The 25,416-nt window shown below is 32.8% G+C and overlaps 1 protein-coding gene and 1 pseudogene across 2 annotated transcripts; both read right to left on the reverse strand.

The window, feature by feature from the left end:
* Positions 1-2,026: 2,026 nt before the first annotated feature.
* LOC111274839 (F-box protein At5g46170-like) lies at positions 2,027-4,616 on the reverse strand. The gene is made up of 2 exons (XM_022859783.2): positions 3,119-4,616; positions 2,027-2,520 (listed from the first exon to the last, which is right to left on the reverse strand). Exon 1 carries the CDS (start codon positions 4,324-4,326, stop codon positions 3,139-3,141), a length of 1,188 nt encoding a protein of 395 aa, XP_022715518.2. The 5' UTR covers positions 4,327-4,616; the 3' UTR covers positions 2,027-2,520; positions 3,119-3,138.
* Positions 4,617-17,627: 13,011 nt separating this feature from the next.
* LOC111274843 (ornithine aminotransferase, mitochondrial-like) lies at positions 17,628-23,372 on the reverse strand (annotated as a pseudogene). Its single transcript, XR_016334170.1, has 9 exons — positions 23,172-23,372; positions 22,240-22,469; positions 21,606-21,765; positions 21,338-21,395; positions 20,513-20,699; positions 20,123-20,219; positions 19,815-19,884; positions 18,996-19,240; positions 17,628-17,854 (listed from the first exon to the last, which is right to left on the reverse strand). The product of XR_016334170.1 is annotated as an ornithine aminotransferase, mitochondrial-like (transcript).
* Positions 23,373-25,416: the final 2,044 nt, after the last annotated feature.

Raw genomic sequence — 25,416 nt, forward strand, 5'->3', positions numbered from 1 at the left:
GTAAAACTAGTAGATTTGCTAAAGAAAAAAACAAAAATGTTAGAGATTAAAGCCTCCTTTGAAGGCTTTATCTAGCGTTTGTGAATGATTTTGTGACTTTTTTGCACGTAAAAAGGACATGTTAAAAAACAAAAATGAGTGGGAGCATGAATGAAGAAAAAAAAAGGTGAAAATCAGGACTGATATTTTATTTGTATAACAACCAATAAGAACCCACCTCTAATTTATTGAGAAACAGTGATTAAAAGTTAAAGCGCACTTTATATATTTCCAGAAAAGAAAGTGGGGGAGCGTGAGGGAGTGATCTCCTTATCATAGAGAATTAAAGTGCATTTTTCGCTTCGTGATAGAATTGTTGTCCTCTTGGTGTGTTTTTATTGCGATTATTATGATGATTTCCATTTTCCACTACTTTACCTCCTTTAAAAATCACAGCTCTTACCGGCTTAAAAATAAGCATGTGGGGCTTCATTTTCTATATCTGTTCTGTTCCTCATATTTTAATTTCCCCACTTTCTTTCCCTTGATCTTCAATTGGGGAAGATCATATTTTATACATTACATTAAATAATCTAATTACGACATCTTCATCAATTCTGGTAAGGCTTTGCTTTCCTATTAAAAAACAGATTATTATGGAGAAATATTTGTGTATAAAAATGGAGGGAGGATAGGGAGAAGAAATAAGACGCTCAAAGTCAAAGTGGGTATTTGAGATAGTAGGCGAGTGCAAGAGTCCAGAGTCGATTCACTTGGATTGCAAGTATGATAGGGAAGAAAGCTCTTGTGATAAACAGATAAACGGAAGAAGCAGAACCAGCTAATTAATTGAACCCAAAAGGAAAAAAAAATCTATAAAATAAAAAGGCCAAATCAATCAAAATTATAAATAAGTGGTGAATGGCAAACTGATAATTTAATTACAGCCTCACACCCCCACAATCTTTATTGGCAAGTCTCCCAGCAGCATGAAATAAATTATGAATTAACAAAAAAAAAAAAAAAAGCAGTATTCATATGTCTTTTTCTCTCTCATGTATGATAAGGTATCTTCTTCAAATATAAAAAACATTCTGGTTGTTCAGCCGATGTAGTATAATCTTCGATGATCTTTAAAGATTAAAAAAAAAAGAAGAAAAAAAACTAATGAGTGGAAAGTGGAAACCAAAACGAAGAAAAAGGAAGGGAAAATCAGAGTTGCTAACGAATGCTGACTGAAGATTTTGCCCGTTACCAGCTGATATTTTCTCGACTGATATAACTATCTATTTTCTTTTGTATCAAATTGCTCTTCTTTTAAATACAAACCAATTAAATTCACAGGAAAAGTAGTTCTTCATTTGTGCTAGGAATGGAAGGCCTTGGTGTACCTGGAATCTGTTTTCAACTAATTTATGATCCTGGTCTCTGCTTTTTGGGATAAATAATGGTTCTGGCCATTTAATCAATGGCCTTTAGTTTGACCAATGATTTGGGAAAAAATAATTACAAATGATTTCCATTAACAGTAAAGAGTAACTACTTTCCACCGGGAAGTTTGGGGATATGTGGATGCATCCCTGAATAATAGTCGAGTCAAAAACTCCGGTGACCATGCTCAGATGAAACAGGCGTCTTCTTTTCTGGGTACCTTCGCCAGTTTGGGCACATTCAGAACGTAGAATGACATAAAGGATCAAAAGGTTGTACCCCTATAGAGACTTTTATCTGATCGTTTCCTCCTAACTATAAACATAGAAGCAAATAAAGCAACATAGATGATATCACATCAGCCATCAGCCATTTTAGTAAGCTAAATTGGCTAATTAAGCTTCAAGAATATTGGTGGAGTTGAAACAACCACGAAGCAGACCCCTTTCATCATATCCAACACAGTTTGTTCAAAGTGGAACCCATTGTTTTATCATCACTGGATTTGTATCGGAACTAATGCAATTAATATAAACCCCGAAACTACATCTGAGTTCCGACCTCTACCATGCATCCATAAATCTGGTTAATTCAAAGTCTAAGGAATTTGCAAAGATAAGACCAAAAAGAATTCATGAAACTTTGACAAAGTGTACAGTAAATTTATGGAAGAAACATTGAAAGCTAAGTGCAAACTACATTTCTTGATGAACTTCATAAGTATATAGCGTCAAGCATGACATCTTCATACCTACAATATTCACATATAGAGGGATTATAGATAAAAAGTAAAAGGACTAGAAACTCAATTCTCTTACAACATCAATCTAGTTGCAGGTGTGCACTCTTTACAAGCATATGCCTGAAATAAAAACAACCAGCAGATGCATGTTCGCTTATCAGTTGAAGCACAAAAGCTGAATCGCTAGCAGTGAATTATCAACATGCATGGATATCTTTCACTGGTAGTCCAAAGCAAGTTTTGGCTTTCATAGGATACTGCCCCGAGATTAAGCTATACAACAAGAAACAAAATTGTTGTCTGACCAACAGCTTTCCAAAAGCATGCTATCCCTTCTTACCCTTGACCATTGTGCTTGACCGCTGTCCCTGAAAAGCGCAAAATGAACTTTCAAATTTAGAAGAGAAGCATAAATAAAGAGGTAATGCAATCAGATCCAAAACTAAAAGCGGAATCAAGAATAGCAGGCATGCTAGTTTCGGCCACCAGATGCATTCCGTGATGTTTCCTTGCCCACCTATTTCAAGCAAAAGGTTTCTCACAACTCATAAAAATTGAAATCTAAACCCCCCATTGACCACCCAATACAATCATGTTTGCTTTCCTCTCTAATTTCATAATATATATATATATATAAATATATATATATATATATAAATATATATATATATATATATATACAAAACAAAATGATCATGAAACAAGATAATTTCAGCTTATTTATATGCATCACCAAAAGACACCAAGAGCATATTTATCACTTAAAACCATGTAACTAGAAATGGTCTGATAGTGAACAAGTGAATACCTACTAACAGCACACATGCCTATTAAACAAACATAGAATCAATTTACATTAAACATTTAAACAGTTCCCATACTAACATAAACAATTCAAACATCAAATTACTTTTTCCAACAAATTAATCAACATGGTCCAATACATCCAGCATTTAAGACTTTTACCTTCGCAGAGGAAGCGGACATCAAAACGAGTTCATCTCCAAACAGTAAGTCCTTCTCTTAACCAGCATCTTAGCTGCAGTCCCATAAGGCTCTTCAAAAGCAGTTGATAACCAAGAAGCATCCGACACCTCTTTTTTCAAAGCAGATTGTTCACTAGGCCTAATAGCAACCAAAGTAGCACCTTTTAAGACAACCCCATTTGGCAATTCCAAATGAGGAGCATACCAAAGCCTCATATTCAACGCAGGCACCAGTGTCCTTTTCGAAGCAGAAGAAGCAGATAATGGCTTCACTCTCAACTCCTCAAGCTGATCCCTGTTCATACAAAGCACCCCTTGTCCATCCGCATCGGTTAAAACCAAGCTATGCAGCGTCTTATGCTCCGCAATTATCGGTTGAAGCAAATAATGCCTTGCTGATGCTGCGATTAACGAGCTAATCGTCCAAACAACCCTTAATTTCAAACCTCCGTTGGTATAAAACGACTCGGGAATACTACCATTATCATCGCCGTTGCCAACATTTGAACCGCAGGTAATGTTATCGTTGCTGCAAAACCCACCATTACCATATTCCGATACTTGCAAATGCACGTTGTTAACAACGGAAGCAGCTCCGAGGATGACGCAGTTATCAAGGGTTGACCCGAAATCGGCTCTCCATTTCAACAAAACTCCGTCATCGATCCCTAACTCGCCGCTCGGTAATTCGATTCGGAGGAAACGAATCTCCTTGAAATTTCTAAGTACTTGCGTCGGAGAATGATGGGTGACCCCACCCTGATCCATTTCACCATCATCATCACCACCGGGGCCAACGGATAAGGAAGATGGAGTGTTAAGGGTTTCATAGAGATTGGGCCGTTTTGGGCCGAGGAATTGGCCCAAAGCTTGGAGGGGTTTGACAATGCCTCCGAGAACGAGACGGAAGATGTTGGTAAAAGGACTGGAGGAACGTGATTTATCGGAGGAAGAGGAAGATGTGGAATAATCGTCGTCGGGGATGACACAATCGACACGAACGACGACGTTTTCGACTTGTGGAACGAGAGAGTGAAAACGACGCGAGACAACGCAGCATCGGCCGAGAGCTTTAACGTCGCCGATGTTGTCGAAGATTAAAAGGAGAAGAGAGTCCGGAAGACGGTCGAAGTGATCGATTTGCTCCGGATGGATTCTGTGGATGGGATCTGAACGAACCGAAGACATTTTTCCCCTCTTACCCTTTTTTTGTTCTTTTGGGTTAAGTTTCTACCTGAAGGGAATCCTTAAATTTTTTGCTTGGAAGAGAAGTGTGGTTAGTTGAGATAGATCTGGGATGGAGGGGAAAGCTAGTTTTTAAGGGAAGGGAAATAGGGAAGAAATTTGATGAGAAAAAGAAAGGGAAAGAGGGAAAGAGGGAAAGGGAGGGTGGGGGTTAGGGTGTGATTTCGTTGTTTGGAGAGTGGGGTGGGAGGGGATGGAAACGGAAATGGAAATGGAAAGGGAAATGGTGGGATGAGATAGATGCACGGTTTTTTGTCTTTTACTGAGAAAGAGAGAGGATAATAAAAGGACGTTTGTAACAGAGACGAAAGAAACGAAAAAATAGAAAAAATAAATGTGAATATGACGAGAGAAAGACAGTGATGGAAAAATAAAAATAAAAATAAAAGAAACAAAACATAAGCAATTCCTTTGCTTTTTTGAATTTTTGTTTAATTAAATTTGGTTAGATAATTACAACTTGGTTTTTTTATTGTTGAATGAGTAAGGAAATTTGGAAAGAGTGGTAACTCTTCAATAAAAAAAAATGGCGGTCATTTATGAAATATATGATCAGCTCTCGATCACCGATGGCAAAGAATCCTGTTTTATTATTCAATGACAATCCCGTGGCAACACGAATCACTACCCATTCTTTATCTTAAAATAAAGTTTTTTTTTAAAGCAAATATTATTAGTATTTTAAAAAATTATTATTATGTACTAAATTTATTAATAAAATATTAATTTTATAATCAAAATTTGATATTTGACCACCTCAATTATTAAAATATAGTAATTACTTATTATTATTAATCCCTTTGATTAAAAATTTATATTTTGTTGTGAACTAAATGATTTTCTCATGTCGAGGCTATAGTTTCCATACGTTAATATTACTGTCCTTTCACGGGAAAAAGCAAAGGGGTGGTGATAATTTGATAAAAGAACGAAACAAATCTAATCCTATCCAACTCCTTTTTGACGAACAATAGTTCATAAAATATAATATATTAATAAAATATTAAATTTTGAGTTTAATTTATAGTTTCATTTAAAATTTAATCCTTAAAAATCTGAAAATTAAAAAAACAATGGAAAAAGCAAGCGAGTGAGTAGCAAGTGAAAGTGAGCAACTCGTTTGTCACTTGATCTTTGGTGGGGTATAAGACCAAGTAGCTAGTCCTGCCCGACCATACTTTTATGCTTTAAAATAATAATAATAACAAAGTTACAGTACTGTTTTGTAAAGCCCAATTTCTAGCCCCAAAACGGGCCTAACAAAAATCACACCGCTGTCGGCAAAACTTCACACTTTCAATCTTCAAAAAAACTTTTTTTTTCCTTTTGAGCGGTAATAACTAATAAGTTATTGGATATGAAAATTTCTTTTTTGGATAATCAATGAAATGGAAAAGAATTGGATTTTATAAAATTCTAATATTAAGAAAACAAAAATTAGTAAGACGATTTCTAGTATGTAATTTTCTTTTATAAAAGGGTAAAGAAAAAAAAGACTTATTCCTATAAATCCCATAACAAAGTTTGACCAGTCAATATTCAAGAAAAACTTGGAGTAAAAGGAAAGATATAGTAGCATACGAAGAAATAGTCTGTGTCATTTAATTTTAAAAAGACCATTTTTTTCTCTCTATATTAATTTTGGTTTGAATGTAGATCAATAATTCAATATGTTTGACAATAGGAGTTGTTGGAGATTCGAATTAGAGGAAGCAATGTGACTCAGCAAAAAGCAAATAGTTTTTCAAACAAATGAAGGAAAATTCTTAATTGGAGAATCTGGTTTACCTTGCGTTTACGATATTTATTTATTTTTTTTTAGAAATTAACATCAAACTTGTTGCTATATTATATATGGTTTAATGTTAAATTTTGTCATTATATTTTAATTCGTCAAATATTATTATTTTATTTTTTACTTTTTGTTGATTTTTGAAAAGCATGAAGAATTTTAATGAAATTTATCACTCATATCAATAAATATTTCATAAAATATTTAATTTTATTATTTATTAAAAATAATAAAATTATTATGATAAAATTCAATAGAAATGTACAATAGTAAAAGTCAATATTGAATCACAATAAAAAATTTGATCTTAACATCTATAAATATATACTTTTTCATGGTGGAAGAGTTGGTTTGATCAACCATTACAAGGCAAAATTTTTATTCTTTTGAACATAATTAATTATGCATAAAGACCAATTCTATTGACCAATAAAAAGGTTGTAGTAGTAAGTTTCCTTCTAATTTTATCACATGCCCATAAAATCTACAAACATTTAAAAGTAAAACAAAATTAAAGCAACTCGGGCATCATATATAATTTAGTAGGCGTAGAATTTTGAATCCGAAAATACTATTCCTTCCTTTTTTTTTTGTTCAAATTTTTATATTTTAACGTATAATTATTTATATGATTATAATTTTTTTTATAAATTACTTGACTTACTCATAATTAACAAACTCAACATTAAATTTATCCAATAATTATTTAATTATTTTTTTCGTCAACAATCTTTTGGTCCAAATAACTCCAACACCCACCCCCAATGTAAATAATTATTCTTTTTCAACATATTTTAAATAATTAAATTGATGAGTTGGAGCTAGATCACTATCAATATAAATACAAAATATATTATTATTATTATTATTATTATTATGATCATCATCATCATCTCTTCTCTCATATATTAAAATGTCTCACTTAAAATATCAATCTAGCGGTTCTAGTTATTGATCAAGAATGATAAGGAAAAAAGTTGACATCGTATCTTGGCGCTCAAATATCATGTGCAATTGTGTATGAGTTTACAATTTAGATCTGGCCTCTGATTAGGAAAAAAAAAAAATTAACAAAGAGCCACACTTTATGGCATGTGTTCATGTTTAAATTGTATGCAATTGCAATAAACCTCAGAACTTGGAACTGACTTTTAAAGCAAAGGACCAAATACCCCGATGTTCCGTACAAATATATAAAGTTACATAATCTAAGTTATCAAATTTTACATTGTTCAAGTATTTAATTCAATGATAAGTAAATATAGTTTTATATTTAAAAAATTGGGCTCGATTCTTTCTTGTTTAAATATTACTGATGTTGGTGTCATTTTTGCTTTTCTTCTAAACATAAAGAAAGAATTTATTAATAACTTGATCAGTCAAAATGGTCATTTCACTAGTGTTAATTAATTTTATTTAATTTGCAGATTCACCAACGTTTTGCTTTTATACTTCTCAACCATGCATGCTATTGCCGTTAATTTGTTGTTAAGTCTCATCTCATTTCTTTGCTATGGCGCTAATGTGATTAATTTTAGGATACTTAAGTGGGTAATTAATTCACTAGTTCTACTTTTGGTGCCTATCTCCATCTTTGCAAAGTGTAATTAAGCATAATTAACTCCAATATTTATTTAGGCAAAATTTTCTGTCCTTTAGAATGGGATTAATGCTTTCTTTGTTTTCATATATATGCCCATTTCATTTCATTTTCATAAAAGAAATGTCTATCTTTCTAAATTAATGTTGCTTTAGTTAACTAAGAGTAAAATTTGTGCAAAACATCCTCAATCCAAACTCATGAAAAATATCTTTCTTACAATATGAAGAAGAAGGTAACTATGACAGAGGGTTGGGTTTGGTATTGGTTATAACTTATAATTATCTGAAATAGTTATTAAAGTCTCTGCACTGCTTATTTTACTCATCGATAAAGTATAAATTCACCAAAATTTAGGTAAAAAGCAGTAATACACTTTTCACTTTCTCTTTTCTGATATTTTTCTAGTTGCAATCATATAAAAAAATGAAAAAGAAAGTGAAAGCAAGAAAAAGAAAGAAGAAAGGAGGAGAGAGCCACAATTGGTGTCATTTTGCTTGAAGATGTCTCACAATAAAAGTTTTGGTTTTCAGCGTTGAATTTTGCTGCATAAAATATCAGTATGAGTTAAACTTAAAATTAATCAATTTCCTCTACAAGCATGTGACATTACATTTCATTTCTGCTATTCTATATAACTTTAGTTGTTGTCTTTTAAGAGTGCTGAAAGATCAAACTAGTGGAACCAATAAGTTGCTGTGATGTAGACTTGGGAAACATATCGTTTCTCTGTATATAGATTTTTCATGCCTGAAAATGTCACTTCTAAGAGGTTTTGGCAGCTACTTTTGGATTTTTTAATGATACATGGAAATATTAACACCAGCCCCTTTTTAAATTAAAAGTAGAGAGAAATAAAAACAACCAAAGGGAGACAAAGTGCTTCTTTCAAACCCCACAAAACCCTCTCACGTGAGTCGATTGAGGCCTCTCAAATTTGGAGGAAAGTGAGAGATAAATGAGCATACATTGAAGAAATGGGATTAGGGGGAATGTGATGAGAAATAAAAGTTGTAATAACCAAACCAAAAAGCATGTAAAGGGGGAACGAACTTTGCTATAGCATTGTGAATAATAAAAAAAAAAAAAACCCAATTATAAGCTGTGTTTTTGGCATCAAATTGTGCAAATGATAATCAGCATTGCCCTGTGCCAATTTGATTGCTCCTTAATTGACTTTTAACTACTCATCATCATGTTTAATGGGTCCCCTGTCTTTTTGGAATTTGTGGTGACCTTAGCCTCAAAAGGGGCCTTCAGTTAAGAATTTGGAATGGGTTTAAATGCTTTACCTGTTCTTTTTTATGACAACTTTGATGTTATCTTACCACCCACTTAGCATAATTGTCCTTTTATGGCTTTGATAGATTAATAGGTTAATGATGTTACATTGTGCATTTCCCTATAATAAATGCTCACAAATTAATTTAGTTAATGATGTGATAATGCCGAGAATGATGTTAATACTTCCCTTGAAGCCAAATCTACATTCAAAGAAATAACAGTAACATCAAAATTATGAATTATTTTATTATAATTAATAATAATCGCTTCTTTCTGAGTAAGTTAATACATCGCTTCTTAAGTGTATTGGCATCCGAAAACATTCTAAAATAAATCTAGAACCGTTGAGACTTGAAAGAGTGGTCATCTCCCTTTTTCTATCTTTTTTAAGATTTAGAAGGGCCAAACCCAAGGATTGTGGTGGACAGAATAAACTTTATAATAATATTGTTTCTGATAACGCTTTTGTTTTAATTGCTAATGGCCTCTTTAGATATGGGTATTGTATTTTAGTTTTTGGTTGTTTAAAGAATTCTCCCCACCCCGACTTAGTAATGTTGATTTAAGGTAGAAAAGAAGTAGAGATTATTGAAAGATTAATATTAAAACTATGGAAGCATTAAGTAGGGTTGGCTGGTCTGTGGTCCTCCCTAGCTCTTTAGCCATTATAAGTATGATGTAACATCTCAAGCTAATTCCAGGACCCAGCATTGGGAGGAAAATCTGATTTCATATATAAATATATATATATAACTGTAGACAATCACAATCAAATAAGTTTCATTATATATTAAAAAGTACTAAATTTATGAAAAAACTAATAAAATCCTAAGTTGAGATTTGAATCTGAAATTTAATGGTTTTAATCTTTTAGAGTGTTTTTCCTTGCATTGGAAACAAAATTTATTGATAATCTCATGCCTTTTTATGTCAAGAGTGATAATAATGAATTAATTGCAGTCAAGTAAATATTTGGATTTGCTGAAGTTACTTATGAAAAAGTTTTAGGTGGATCTCACTAAGCAAGATATGAAGGGTAAATCTTTCACAAAATCTCAATAAATATCATGATATTAAGCACTTTTGTTCATAGCACGTTCTTATAAACTGAACTTTCGGAGTGTGAATTATAAAAGTCACAAGTCTTAACGTTTCAAACGACGCAGACACTGATGGAAGGATCAAAATGTTACGAATTTAAAAGTTTGGAGATCAATAAGTGATTTTTAATAATTTGGAGACCAATATTTCGCCAAAATTTTAAAAATTATTCTTATTATTTACTCTCACAATTAAGCCAATGAACAAGTGAATGTCTCTTCTAAGATGGGCTGGAGTGTGATTTATGAGATGGAAAAGGGTTTTTTTTTATTAAGTAACTCAAATCCTAATTTTTTTTTGTTATTTCCTTATTCCACCAGCAAGAAAATTTTGATTATAATATGCTTGAAATTTTAAATATAGTGACAATTATTGTGGATGAATCAGAATCTCTCGGCTAGCTACCAAACTTCTTGAAAACTCTGGCAGTTTGGTACTGGCAAATTGCTTGTGAATTCTGATAAATAGCATCATTATTGTGGAAATTTTGTTGTGCAATTAATAGCATATATGTTATATTTAAAGATGTAATTAATTGAATTTGAGTCGATATAATATTAAGTTTAAGTTCGAATTCAATTTCAAATTCGAGGTTCAAAACTCGGCTCGAACTCGTTCGAGTCGACTCGAAATAAAAATCAAGCTATTTAAACTCGTTCGATTAAGCTTGATTAATATATAAAAATAGGCTTGATTTTTATATTTGACAAAAGTAAAATTATTTGTACTCGAGCTCAAACTTGAGTTTGAGATATTTTATCAATTAAAATAATTATAATATATTAAAATATAAAAACTCGATTAGACTCGCTAGCTACTCAAAACGAGTATAAAAATGCTCAAACTCCTTTCAATTAATAAGTCGAACTACTCGAGCTCAAGCTTCACTCGATAATAACCGAGACAAATTCAAATTTTATTCCAATAAAACTCAAGTAACTTGCGAGTACTAATGTATCATTTATACCTAATTATATTTTTTTTTGTTTGTTTGCATGTTCCTTAAGTTTTCAAGTTGGTGTTAACAAAACCAAAATAGGAAGTTCTGATTGGATAGCTTGGAAAGAATGAAACGAAATGATAATGTCTAGAACTGTCCAACTCCAACAAATTCTCTTCATTTGAATACAATGATGTAGACAACAAATTTTGCTCGAGTTTACCAGATAAAATTTCATTTTTTAATTTTGTTAAAATTAATAATTAAATGTAATATTAAAAAATTTTAAAAAAGAGGGGACAGGGTTAGATATGATGCCATGCACAGCACCAGCCTACCTATATACCCCTGCACAGCCCCATACCCATGGAACCCTTACCCAGAGCCCTTGCACTTCACCTGCCTCAACTACCTAGAGGCACGGGCCTTACCTTACCATGGCACCCATACCTTGTCAGGCACCTACTCCATCTACCATCCTAGATGTCCAACCCCATAAAAGCACCTAGCTTCCTCCTCTTTCAGAACTCTTGGACGTATATCCCTTCCCACGCATATACCAACACCCGCAGCTAGAACCAAAAAACCAGACTCTGGGCACCCTAACCAAGACTTCATACTCAACCCCCACAATATGACCACGAACCCAACTAAAGGTATAGGCCTTGGTCCCCGAACAACCTAGCCCTTCTACACTAGCTTTCGTCCATAAGACCTAACCACCCACCAACAGTAGCCCTTCCCTTGTTGGTCCAAAAAACCACAAAACCCCCCACCCATTAGAAAACTAAAAAAAACCCAAAAAATAGCACTTAAATAAAAAAACACAATCCTCCATGTATGGAAGAACCATCAACACTGAGCTACTTGTAAAAAAAAAATCATTGCCAGTTTTGATTTTTTTTAAAAAAAAAGAATACCAAAATTTCAAACCTTGATTTACGTCGATCAGAGCTATTTCCCGCAAAAAAAAAGGGTAGATTTAAGCTCAGAAGATTAAAAAAAAAATTAGGTAAAATTTGATATTTTTCGATCACCGACGACTACTAACAACTACCTCAAGCGACAGTTAGCTCAATGGTATGGTACTAGATTTTGACCAAACTAGAGAGATTTTCGGAGCTAGAATATTTTCTTTTTCTGAAGAAAGGATAAAATAAACCAAAAAGAGTTGACTTTTATATTAAAAAAAATAAATAAGCAAAACGACGCCATTTTAAAAGGGGAGAATTCGTATATGCCCATGACCTAACCCAAGATCCGCACAACTCGACCTGATAATTCGCTTCAGCCAGCCCTCAGTCAATTCAACCAAATCGTTCGTCGAATTGCCTTTTTTCCGATCCAGTTGAACCGACGTTGACTTAACCATTGACCGCTCTGGTTCAAGTAAATTTTTTATTGCATTATTTATTTATTTATTTGTTATATATATCATTTTTAATTGTAATTATTAGTTAAGCATGTTTAATTTTGTTGTCAGAATAAATGTTTAGTGTTTTTTTTTTTAATATTAATGATATTAGTAAATAACAATGAATCTAAATCTTGATCTTTTTAAATTTCATTAAAAAAAACTTAAAATAAACCTTATAAAATTATAAAATAATAATAATAATAATAATAATGAAAAAAGATTTCAAAATTTTTTATTTTTTTTAAATAATAATAAAAAATAAAATAATAATAAAGTAGAATAATAACAAAAAAATGCTAAAAAAAACAATAATATAAAAAGTGATAAAAAAAAATTTTTCCTACTTAGATGATAAAGGAAATTCTTTTAAAAATAATTTTGTTTAGATGTTGGAGAATTATAAAAAAAATATAAAAAGATAATAAATAACAAAACAATAATAAAAATAAATAGATATTATTAATAATAATTTTTTTATAAAAAAGAGAAAACATATGAAAAAATATTATTAATTTTCAAAAATTATAAAAACTGAACTTATTTCAAAAATATGCCTAAATGTTAGAGGCTTTTATAGATGTTCATGTTTTCATTAAACCTTAAAATCCACCAAACCCTAAAACTAAAACCCTAAACCCTTTAAATCATAAAATCAAAATCGTAAACCTCAAACCTTAAAATTGAAACCTTAAAACCTTTCAAACCTTGAAACTAAAAACTTAAAATCCAAACCCTAAAATTGAAACCTGAAACCATTCAAACGTTAAAACTAAAACCTTGTGAACCCTAAAACCCTTTAAACCCTAAAATCGAAACCTTAAACACTTTAAACACTAAAACTAAACTCTCCAAAACTCTAAAATTCGAAACCCTAAAATCCTTAAAACCCTTAAAACCCTAAGATTTCTAAATCCTAAATCTTCAAATCCTAAACCCTCGAAACCCCAAAATCTTTCAAACCCTAAAATCTAAAACCTTTTAAACCATAAAATCCAAAACTCCAAAATCTTAAAACCCTAATCTTAAAACCTTAAAACGAGATCCTAAATCTTGAAAAATTGACCAAGACCCTAAGTTTAACATAAACCCCAAATTTAGCATGCAACCCCGAATCATCACCCAAAAGTCACCAAACTTTAAAATCTCAACCTATACCTATATTCAAAACTATTCTGAAACTCGAAAGATACATGCAAAAATCTCAAATTGAGTAATTTGTTCTCAAATGCCATATAGACAATGAGGTATTTAAAAAAATTTATTCCATTAAGTTTTTCATACAAGTCCTTAATTTGCCTTAACAACAGGATTAAAACCAATATATAAAATAGGATCTTAAACATAAATGGTTGCAGCTAAGTTCTGCTTAGATGTTAGGGAGTCGGGTGGTCTTATTGTATTTAAAAACCCAAATTTCAAAATTGTATTTCATCATTATGCATAACATCTATTAATACATCTATTTATTCTTGATGTAATCAATTCGCATGTTTATGCCTTTAGTTATCGTTTGTTATCAAACAATACCATTGTTGGTATTTTCGCATAAAAAACGTGTTTAATTTTAAAATGTGGAATAAAAACAAAAAAATATTTTGAAAAAAAATAATCCTTGGTACTCTACCTAGATGTTGGAGAGTCATCAGCAATTATTTTTTACAAAGAGTGTTATTTTCATTTTAAGGAATATCGTATTAAATCTTAAGTTAAAAGAATTACTTTAAATTTTTTGCTTAGATGTTGAAAAATTTTAAGATAATTCTTTAACTTAAAGATTTTCTCGATATTCTTAAATAAAGAGTTTTAATAAAAAATTATTTTTCCTTTAAATGGAGTGAATTAATATTAAATATAAAATTAAAACCATTTTATTCAATACTAAAAATAATGTATGATTAATTAGTATCAATTTATGAACGTTGTAAGAATGCTAATTCTTTTTCACATGTAATCAACTTTCGGACCTAATTTGATTTTAATATATTAAAATTTATCTTTTTGATAAACTTTAAACTTACATTTATAATTTTATTAAAAAAAATAAATTTTTAAATAATCAATCACATCTTAAAAAAATTAGTAATAATTTTTTTATTTTAAAATTCTTTTAATCTAATAGTCTCAAAACCATTATAACAAATGACCCTATGGATAGTCTCAATCTACAGCTTATTTGCTTTATGAAATCAACAGACGGAAGATTACAATTTTAAAAGATGATTAATGAAGACATAGTATCTTTTATATATCGTGCTCTGGTGCACTACAGCCGCCATTTCTGAAATTGGTGCAAATATATTTGTCAACTCCAATCACCAACTCCTTGCTGCACTCTATAATTTGGTAATGCTTGCATAAACCAATATTATTACCAAGCCAAAGGCAAGTAGAGTGCTTCTGGATCTAAATCAAGATATAACCTGAAAGATCTGAAAGTGCTCTGATCAGAGCAATATTCTTTCCGAGTGACATCTTTGAAGGGGATTTATTTCTCAAATTTTTGCTTTTCATGATTCTCCTCGGAGAGTTTTAAAAAGCATAGCATTTTTTTTTTGTCTGGAACTTCAGAACCGGTTAAGAAATTAAAAGACTGCCCCTCCTAGAAATCTGTAGTCCCCTCATTCCTAAAAGATGATCAGGTGAAATTATGAGGCTTAATTAGGTATTCATTTTATCACATCATGTTCCCACATTCATTTCTGTCATTGTCAGGTAGCTGAAGTGAATATTTTCCTGTCACCAAAAAGTGTTTTTTTTTTTTCCTGGTCTAAGGTTACGGCGGAAATTTTGGCATGCAAAAGACTTAAGGTCGAGTTTAATTTGGTTTCTCGCTCTTTGCAATGAAATTCAAAAAGGGTTTCTGCTTTTGTATCCATGTTATTATAGCAAATGCACAGTTGAAGTAAAATTTTTTTTTCCTGGGGTTAGAAAATAGATTTGAATATTAAAATCTCAATCCTGGACCCCAATAGAGCAAGCTCCATTAAATGATGAAGAAAGTAAAGAAGCAAAAATGACCAGAGAACATGCAAAAGCTATTCCCACAAACGCATGATCGAGAGCGGCATCTGGAGAAATCACTGACACTTACCTACCTCAGTGATGGAAATGTGGGAACTACACTTTAAATTCCTTATTAATGGATCGAGAGCATTGCTATTGCTATGTACATTTGCACGCCAAAAATGAGTCGATTCACAATAAAAGAAATCAATTAATTTGGTTTTTTTTTCCTAGAAGAAAAAAAAACCTTTACAAACAAGATAGATTGGCCCATTTTAGTAGGCAATCCTCCAAAATCCTAAACCAAAATGCAAATTATTATTCACATAATTTAGAGCAACACAAGAAGCAAAAACAGTGTTAATTAGACTTTACATAGCAACAGATTGTGAGGGGAACAACTTTCTAATCGAAGTGAAGCATTCTTACATGCAAAGGAGTTAATGTGTGTACAATCAGCAACTGATTAACTCTCCCACTGGCAGATCATATATATATATATATATATATATATATTTCTTTTCAGTATAGAACTTTTTACTTATAAATTTTGATTTGAAAGATAGAGGTAGCAAAATGAACAGGTTTGGGTTGGATCAATTTCATGTTGGATGATTTCTCGGACTTTCTCAAGTGTAATTTTTAATTGGAGTTCATTTTACCAGCTTTACTACTTTTTTCCCCAATATTTAGTTTGTAATCAATTTACCTCACATTCAACATCAAGCTAAATTGTTAGCATAAAATTGGGTGTATACCGCAAATAATGGGGGTCGATAGATTCTTCTCTTTGGTAAGCTTAGCAGATTATTTCTTTACATGGAAATAGCTCCCAAAAGGAAAGGTTAAATTTGTTATCATTCTTTTACCTCCATATCGGAGTCCATTTTACTTTTGACAATGAGACCAATCAAGATTCTCCGTCCTTTGTGAAGTTTTACTCACAAAAAGACAATCATCCAGGATCCATCTATGAACAACTTTAAAGAATATTTTAGGTATAAGCAAAGTATTTAATAATATAATCATGCAGTTATTAAAGTTCAATAATATTAGTTTAATAATGTTACAGTTTGGTAATGCACGTTATGTCCCCTTTTAAGTGAATTGAATAAAAAGAGTTGGAAATTAAGGATAGATTATAAATTTAAAAAAAATTAAAAAAAAAAAAAAACAAAGGCCATAAACTTCTTGTTGAAAGACAAAATTAATCTGGTTGATTAAAAACAGAGTAACAAGTTCTTACAGTATGATAGTCAGAGTACATGTAAGACTGCATTTGATTTGTGAATTCTTGGATTCCAAGGATTGTTTAAAAATAATAATGTCTAAACAATGTTCAACTAAAATATATGCGGAGTTTTCAAGGTTCAAAGTAGGGTTGATACAACAATATAGAAAACAAAACACTGTATATAAAAATACAGTTTTGGTATTATAATTATATAATAACCACCAAGGATTTTGCAATCATTTGTCTTCCTAAACAAACAGTAAGAAGAAACATACATGCATGGATAAATCTTTACAGGCTCGCTGCTAAACACAGTTTCGTCGTAATAAACATTGAAGCTACGCTAAATTAATAGGAGACCCACGAAAGGAATCTCTTGGGGCTATAAGTTCTCCAGGGCCAGTATTAGATCGTATTATCAGGTGGCTAACAACAACGGAAAATATTAGAAAATGATAAAGCTACTCAAAAAGAGACAGGACTCAGACAACTAAAGATGTCCTACGAAGAGAGATGTCGGCAAACATAGAAATGATATGATCAAACAGAGCCAAGATCTTACATAAACAGATGATTGCCAACAATTGCATCTCACTTTCTGGTCCAGGCTCTGAAACTGAAACTGAAAGCCTCTGACTCCATCTAATTACACAATGCAGATACCAACAAAGCTATAGAGTTCTTTGTACCATACACTAGCAGCAAAATTTTGATTCTCATTCTCATCCTAAAGTTGGTTTTTACAATCTACAGAATGTCGCTATTGTCTTGTTTCTGAGCAGCCAAACATAAACCAATCAATCATTATCCAGACTATGATGAAAGATCTCATGAAAGATCTCAACGTCTTTAATTTATTTAAAGAAAAAGAGATAGAGAAGACAATTGAGAATTCATATTCAAGGATGTAGCATGTATAAACCCTCATTTAAGAAATAATTTAGAGATCTTTATCTGAAGAATCGTACGAGTTTCACCCACAACGATCACAAATCATAGGTGTAGTTGGAGACTGTTTTGGCTTGGCCTTAAGCATATTTGTTAGATCAAGTTCTAGAACATCTCTTAGCACCTTTGAGCCTTCTTGGAGCTCGTCCGGACTGAGAACACATTTATCAAACATATAGACATGCTGATTAAGGGCTCTTAAAAGGTATCAACAATTCAACATGATGGCAGCACATAAGCAGTATAATAGGAGAATGATCATGTCTTAAACCAATTTAAGTAACTAGAAATCAATCCATGAGGGGTAGTCAACATGATTGCCATACAAAAGACTTGATAAGACAACAGAGATCACATTAAATATAAATGGAGAAGAAATCAACTATAAATTAAGACTTCCTGGAAAAAAGTTAAAAGGAGAACATGGCACAAAGTGCATCACATATAGCTCTTAGCTCAACCATGTAGTACCGTCTACCATCATTAATTAGGATCAAGAGTTATTGAGATGCCTTTTTTCTTGTTCATTCTAGGAAGTATTAGTGGGGATTTAGAACAAGTTTTTGGGGGCAGTGATCGAGGGTTTGTTGGGTGTTTGGCTAGGGCCTAGGACTAAGTACAAGAAAAATAACAAATAGACACTAAAATAGAGCTTCCCAATATAAGCTAAAGGATGAAATCATTTTAGCTGAGAATGACCAGAGTTATCACTAGAAAAAGAAAAGTCTGGAGCCATTTTAGTTCCCCACTCTAAAAGGAGCAATTAACTAATTAAAATCCCCACCATATGTGGGATATGGTCAATAACTTATATCCAAAAACGGAGGATATATGAAATAGATTAGTTAAATGATAAAGGGGAGTACCAAGGAACAGACTTAACCTCCAGTTCTCCCACAACCAAATGAAACAAGCTCAATGAAGTTTGCCGGTGCCCTATATATTTTATAGAAAAATACAGGGAGGAATGTACAAGGTTTCTTCCCAGCAGCCACATTTAGATCATGCTATGAATTGCAAGGCCAAAACCAGCAAATGTGAGAATTAGGATGAATCAGTTTTTAGCACCAAGCAGGAGGAGCACTACTCCACCTATCAACCTCATTAGAAAGTACCATCTTCATTCACATATCCTAAAGATGTTTAATGGAAATAGGTATTAACATATAAATCTCCACATTTTCTAGACATTTGTTTCTTTGATTCAGTGAAGTAGGATGCTTGCAACAATTTGAAACTTCAATGGACAGTGGACACAAAACTATCAGGTGCTCATCAAGCATTCCTCCTTACCTCATGCAAAGTGGAGGAGTCAACCATACAATTGTCTCATGTGTGGGCTTGGCAAGAACTCCTCTTTCTTTCATCTTTAGATAGATATCATATGCTGAAACAGGGAAGAAAGTCCTGCAATTGAACTCTACAGCAGTAAATAAACCCCTTCCGTGAACTTCCTTAATATAGTTTGGAAATTGCTTCTGAACCTTAAGCAGCTGATGCAGAAGTTCTTGTCCTAAATGGAAGGATCTGTGAAATAGGAAATAAATCAGTAACATTATCTATACATCTTTGGGCCACAAAAGGAATATGAAAGGGTGGAAGGAGAGGAAGAAATAGAAAAACAGCAGCTACGTATAGCAAAGCAAGCCAGATTGTACTCAAAGCCAATTTAACATTGAATTCCATTTCCACGAATCAAATTCAATTTTAATTGACTAATGATACTTTTGTAAATTCTTGAGATATTGATCCTTTTGGAAATTAATAATGATACGAGAAATTTACTCCGAAGTGTATCGCAATTTCTACTCTCAGATTATAATATTGACAAGACACACCTTTGTCAATTATGCTGCTATACTATTGCATGTTATTCAGCATGTTAACGTTCAAACACCACTTGCAATTTAAATTCATTTTAGCTGTTGGGTTATATTGCTCTAAAATGTTGAATTCTCTCTACATTGCGATCTTACCTAAATTTTCACTTCCTCTAAATTGTAAAAGATCAAATATTTTCTAAAAAACAGCATGATTTCCAACTTTTCTTCTTCATTTTTAATCTTGATAATGCAACACCAGGCAGGAATTTTTCAATACCTCTTAAGATTGTTTCTCCTCCTGAATTACATCTAGTGAGGCAATGGCCACTGCACTGAACAAAGGATTTCCCCCAAAGGTGCTGAGAACAAACATCAATAAGAGTGCAATGAGCTCTTGCAGAACCAAACACAATTAACAGAAAGATCAGAAAGACACTTTAGGCATTGGAGATAGAACTAGAGTGGATAATTAAGAGCTTTTGCAGACTCTCAGTCGCGCATATCACGAAAACAAAACCACCAAGTTTCTTTGAAGATAAGCTGTTTAATGATGGAAGTGACACCATTAAGCAAAGATTACTAGGGATAACTACAAACCTTCCATGTTCTCCAGGTTGAATGCAAAGCATTGTATCTCTGTCAAAAAGCACACCTCTTACAGTTATTACACCCCACCCAAAGCTTTTCCTAGTACCTGAATTAGTCCATCAATATTAAATCTTTAGAAGCATATTAGAGAAGTTTATAAAACTGTGAAGTACATTGATTTAAAAGGAAAGGCAGCTTGAAATAAATATTAACCATAAAACAAAGCGTACTCAATACATAAATTTACTAGTACTAAAAGTGCAATTGTCCTATCTTTTAGCATATTCAGTCAGTCAAAACTTTGTTTAATAGTATAAAAGATGGGAACCAAATACAGTTATATGCAACTGAAATAGTACAGGAATTTCATCAAAACTTAGAAGTTAAATAGGGCCTTACCACAACATCTGGACGAACTTCTTCCCAATCACAAGCCAACATTTTTCTTGACTGTGCTAGGCCACTTTGTATCTCATCAGCAATCATTAGAATGTTATATTTCATTAGAATGTTATATTTCATTAGAATGTTATATTTCGAGCAAAGATCTCTGACAGTTTTGAGATATCCTTCTGGAGGTATTATAACGTATCAATGAAAGGGGAAAAAGGAACACTCTCAAAAGAATAAAGGGACAAAAGGAGTAAATACTGAACTGTGCAGGATTTCATGAAAAGGTTCTCCCCACACTTGTTGTGAAAAAGGAAAGGAAGGAGCTTTTTTTTTTTTGTTGGAATCTTCTGTGGTCTCTGAATCAATTTGATGATTGGGTTATAATTCTGTACATTATGTAAAATTCTCTTTCAAAAAAGGACTTATTAAACTAGCAAATTGGACAATTGGTGAAAATGCTAACTCGTTAGTGATTATCTGTGTCAATGGGAAACCTTACCGGTTGAGAGAACTCTCCACCAAAGAGGTCCCAAGTTTAAATCTCCCTTAAAATTAACTGTCAATTTACTAGTCATGCAATTGTATAAGATAGTCTGGCTCCTAATAATAATCAAGAAGGTAAAAAGCTAAAACTCTCATAACTTCCAAGTTAAAGTTAGCAAGATCAAAAGCACTATTTATATATATCCTCAAACAAGGAAAACATGAACATACTCCTGGCTCATTAAAAGTTCCCAGATGCTATACTAAATGGAGCAAAACCTCAGAAAACACTCAAGTCCTTTCAAATTACTTCACAGCCCCCGATGAGTAAATATTGGACTTAAACTTACACCAGCCTCTCCTTGAATAGATTCAAAGAGAAATCCTGCTATTCTGTCTCCATGCTCTGCACTCATAAAAGAATTGTAATGTCAGAATAAAGATACACTCAAGTCACATGTTTAGCAAAATTTTTCATTTTTTGAAAAAAAAAAAAATACTCTCATCTGAATATTGCAGAATATTGAAGATGGATTATTTGGAGGGAATGAACCATGTAACATCCAGAAGAATGAGGCCTCTTAAGCACCTAGTAACAAAATAAAACTATTCAAACCTTTAAAGATCTTCTCAAGGGCAACAGCATCACCAAAATCAACTTTAACATGACCAGGCAACAATGGCCCGAATCCACAAGTAGCCTCATTGTCACAGCTCATAGAGATGCCAGCCAATGTATGACCATGGAAGCAGCCACAACAAGAGACGATAATAGCCTGCATATGCCCAAATTTTTTACTCAAACAGAAAAATAAAAAATAAAAAAGAGAAAAAAACTCAACTAGATCTTATATAAATAAATAAACAAATATTTATATATATATATATATATATATATATTCCTGATATGAATACCTACCCAGAAAGAAGAATAACTCTATTCGAAAACTAGCTGCCATCCAAAATCATGAGTGCTTTGCAAATAAATCAGATAGGAAAGAAAACCTCAGGGTTTCTGTTTCCAAAACTACTTTTTTTTTTCCCTTGTGTACTAAGCACTTGTACATGATATATATCTCCAATTACTGTCATTGGATGAAGAAAAACAGTAAATACATAAAATCAGAAGCACCCTACCCCAAAAAACCCCTTACAACAAGGAAAAAAGTGTACTGTTCCAGATAATGGCTTTACATCAGGCAAGGGGATCTATTTGCCATGCAAAGAAAGGTCGGTTAACAAAGATTTACCTCATCTTTGGGAATTTTTTTCTTCCCATGACCCCATTTCCTTGCCAACTTCAGAGCAGTTTCCAATCCTTCAGCACGAGTGTTCATGGGAAGCACCATCTCATAGCCAAACATAATTGCCAAACGCTTGCAAAAATTGGAAATCTGTCATTGTAGAAGGCTCTGGAACTGAGAGTGAGTCTTTCTACCTGTTCTTGGAATGCGTTGATGATCTTTGGATTACAATGTCCCTACAGTGGGAAGCTATGACAATTAAACTAAGGAGGAAGCCAAATTCAAAGTGCCAAGAGAATTGCAAATCATGGATTTATTTTCTTTTAACCCATCTTTTGACTGAGTATAATCGGCTTGAGGAATTCCCTCCGCCCCCTAACTCCAAGGAATAACAGGAGGAACAAGTGCAGACTAATGAGACACAGTAAAGAGGCACCTATAGCTTTAGGTGTAGGGAAACTATAACATAATTTACACTCTTTATACTTGAGTAACAGCAGTGTAAGCTGCTAGAAAATCAAGATATTTCTTGTCTTCCGGATCCCATATGATTGATCCCTTTTCTTGAGAGAATACAACAGGAACAGGGTGGTAACTGTACTTGAACTAGAAAAGTGATTTTGCTAAATCCATCCCCAACAGCAAGCAATATCTCACAATGTAGCATGCAAAAAAACAAATCGACGAATACCCACACAAAATTATTCTAACAGGAAAGATCAGCCAAGGCAAAAGCTTTGAAGGTAACAAATCAAAACCGACAACCTAAACCATGAATAAAATTGATAGTGAATATGTTTAAAATCAAAATAACCAAAACCCAGAATTCAAATCAAGAAAAAAAAGGGCTGAATTGCTAGAAGCAGAGAAAGATTATGCGTAGACAGAGTCATTAAGGGTAAAATCAAATAAAACAGAAAGGAAAGAAAGGAACTAACTTGTGGGCACTATGTTCATATTCAAGGTGGATGAGGTGGCCGGAAGAAGAAAGAGCTGGCTTCAGCCACAACACCATAGTTCCGCCTGCTTGTTCTGCTCACTCTACTTAACAAAGACTGTAACGGTTTCCTCGTTATTTCCCTTTTCCGGTGACACTAACAAAAAGCTAGTACATTTTTTTTCTATCTTTTTTCTGTTACGGTGCAAAGCAAACTGACATTTTTCCCTCTCTTCTCAATTATATAGGACTGTCGTTATGCTGAATATTTAAACGGTGATACTTGCTTACAAATCCCAATGTCCGTCAATTATATAATATTATCCCAGCTTGTAAGAAACCAACAAAACCAGCCCATTCTTTTGTTTAGAAAAACTCAATTACACTGTTTAAGATTTTGTCCGAAACAAAGAACTGAACAAGAAGCTATAAAACCTAGTCTTAAGTGCTTGGTTTTCCTCCATATTTATTGATCTTTCTCTATAAACACGACGCTAACGAGAATAAAATGAAAAAGATCAGACTTCTTTTCTTTTTTTTTTGGAAAGAGAAAGATCAAGACTATATAAAACATAAAAGGACACAAAAAATAACGAAAATATGCAGACTTTGGAGTTGATTACACGTAATATTTTATCCAAAGTACTCTGATCGCCGCAGGTGTCAGAGCTTTTTATTAGTACAAGTATTAGACGTAACTCTCAACCAATCACATGTAATAAGAACCTGACCGAGCACTGATGGTTTGTACTTGTCAGTATACTAAACCTCTGGCTCTGGAATCTCAAATCTGGCTAAGTGATTGTACCTTGAATTCTTAGCAACATAAATTAAATTGTATTAAAGTTGGCAAGGTCAAGCACAAGATTGCTAGTACTCCATTAACAAAGGCATTTTAGAATCACCCAAAAAGAAAAAAACAGTTTAATAGATTGTTTCAGTAGGCACACAATTATCACGCACGGAATTTTTTAACTTCTGAGAAACCCCAAAAATTTTTTACGCAAGAAGGGAACTCTCTGTTTTCAGATGCTAATAAGAAGAATGGCCTGAGTCATAATAAGAGAGTCGTGCAAGGCCTGACTGCTCTTTAACTGCAACTATTATCCATAAATAATGAAAGGAAAAAAAAAACGCATTAACAGTTTCCATTAAAGCATTTTCATCCCCATAAAACAAAAAGAGCATTTCATCACAAGTTTTTCATGGTTAATAACTCCTTCATGTGTTCATTCACAAAAGATGATTCAGAACCAAGAAAAACAGCTTTTGAATTTTGAATCCAATAATATATATAATTCCAGCTGAAGCTACAGATATCACCTCTAACAGTACCACTAAAATGTCTTCCATATTTACAAAAATGTATAAACCAGAAACAGGATACTTCTACCCTAAACTATACCCTCAGCCCCCTAGGTGAAGGGTGGTGTAAACTGTTTACCATCCAGTGGCATAGTTTCAGTAGAATGAATATATTCTGACTAAAAATAATGATCAACCTAAGAAAGTCCTTGACGACAGAATTGCATATAATTAATATTGATTCTCATTCTAAATATAGGTGGTTCTAAATAATCTAGCTAAAGAAGAGTAAGTGATCAGTCCTAAACATAGACGCTGAAGCAGACCATATAATACAAACTAAGAAGCCAGCCGTTTGTATAGATAAGAAGAAATAGAAGAAAAGAATTAAGTTGCCTATTATAGCAACCAGTCATGCAGTAAAAGATCAATAGATAGTTAATTGACAGAGAGCACACTAACATCAGAGAGTCATTTGAGATATGCCACCGGCAGCCAGAATTTCCAAATGAAACGAACTGGCTAGCAACCATTAAAAGCCCGAAAGGTTTCAAACTGCTGCCAGATGAGACGATGAGAAATGGGAATGCGAACATCATTGAAATGCTAAAGCAATCCATTAGAAATAACCAACCCTTAGGAAAATCGTGCAGAACAATCAAAAGACAGAAATGCACCTCATAGTTTCATGGTAAAAAAATAAAAAGCATATTCACTTTGTTATCAATTGCAGGGGAGGAAAACAGTCAAAGGTGGAAGAGAAAGATTGAAAAACGAAAATGCCATTGAATGAAAGCAAATATGTGTCTGGTGAAAATAGTTATATTAGAAGCCAGGGAAGTAAACATTGTGGAGACACAGCCCACCCCTTACATTTGTACATGCATGCCTTTCTAGGAAAAGATGTGATACGTGATTGTTAAGGAAGCAAGCATCACCAA

The sequence above is a fragment of the Durio zibethinus genome, chromosome 26 (assembly GCF_047325235.1).
Source record: "Durio zibethinus cultivar Kanyao isolate XHJ-2024 chromosome 26, ASM4732523v1, whole genome shotgun sequence".
NCBI lineage: Eukaryota > Viridiplantae > Streptophyta > Magnoliopsida > Malvales > Malvaceae > Durio > Durio zibethinus.

What these genes read in the sequence shown, in the direction of transcription:
- LOC111274839 (XM_022859783.2), bottom strand. Translation starts at nt 4,326, where the DNA reads ATGTCTTCGGTTCGTTCAGATCCCATCCACAGAATCCATCCGGAGCAA.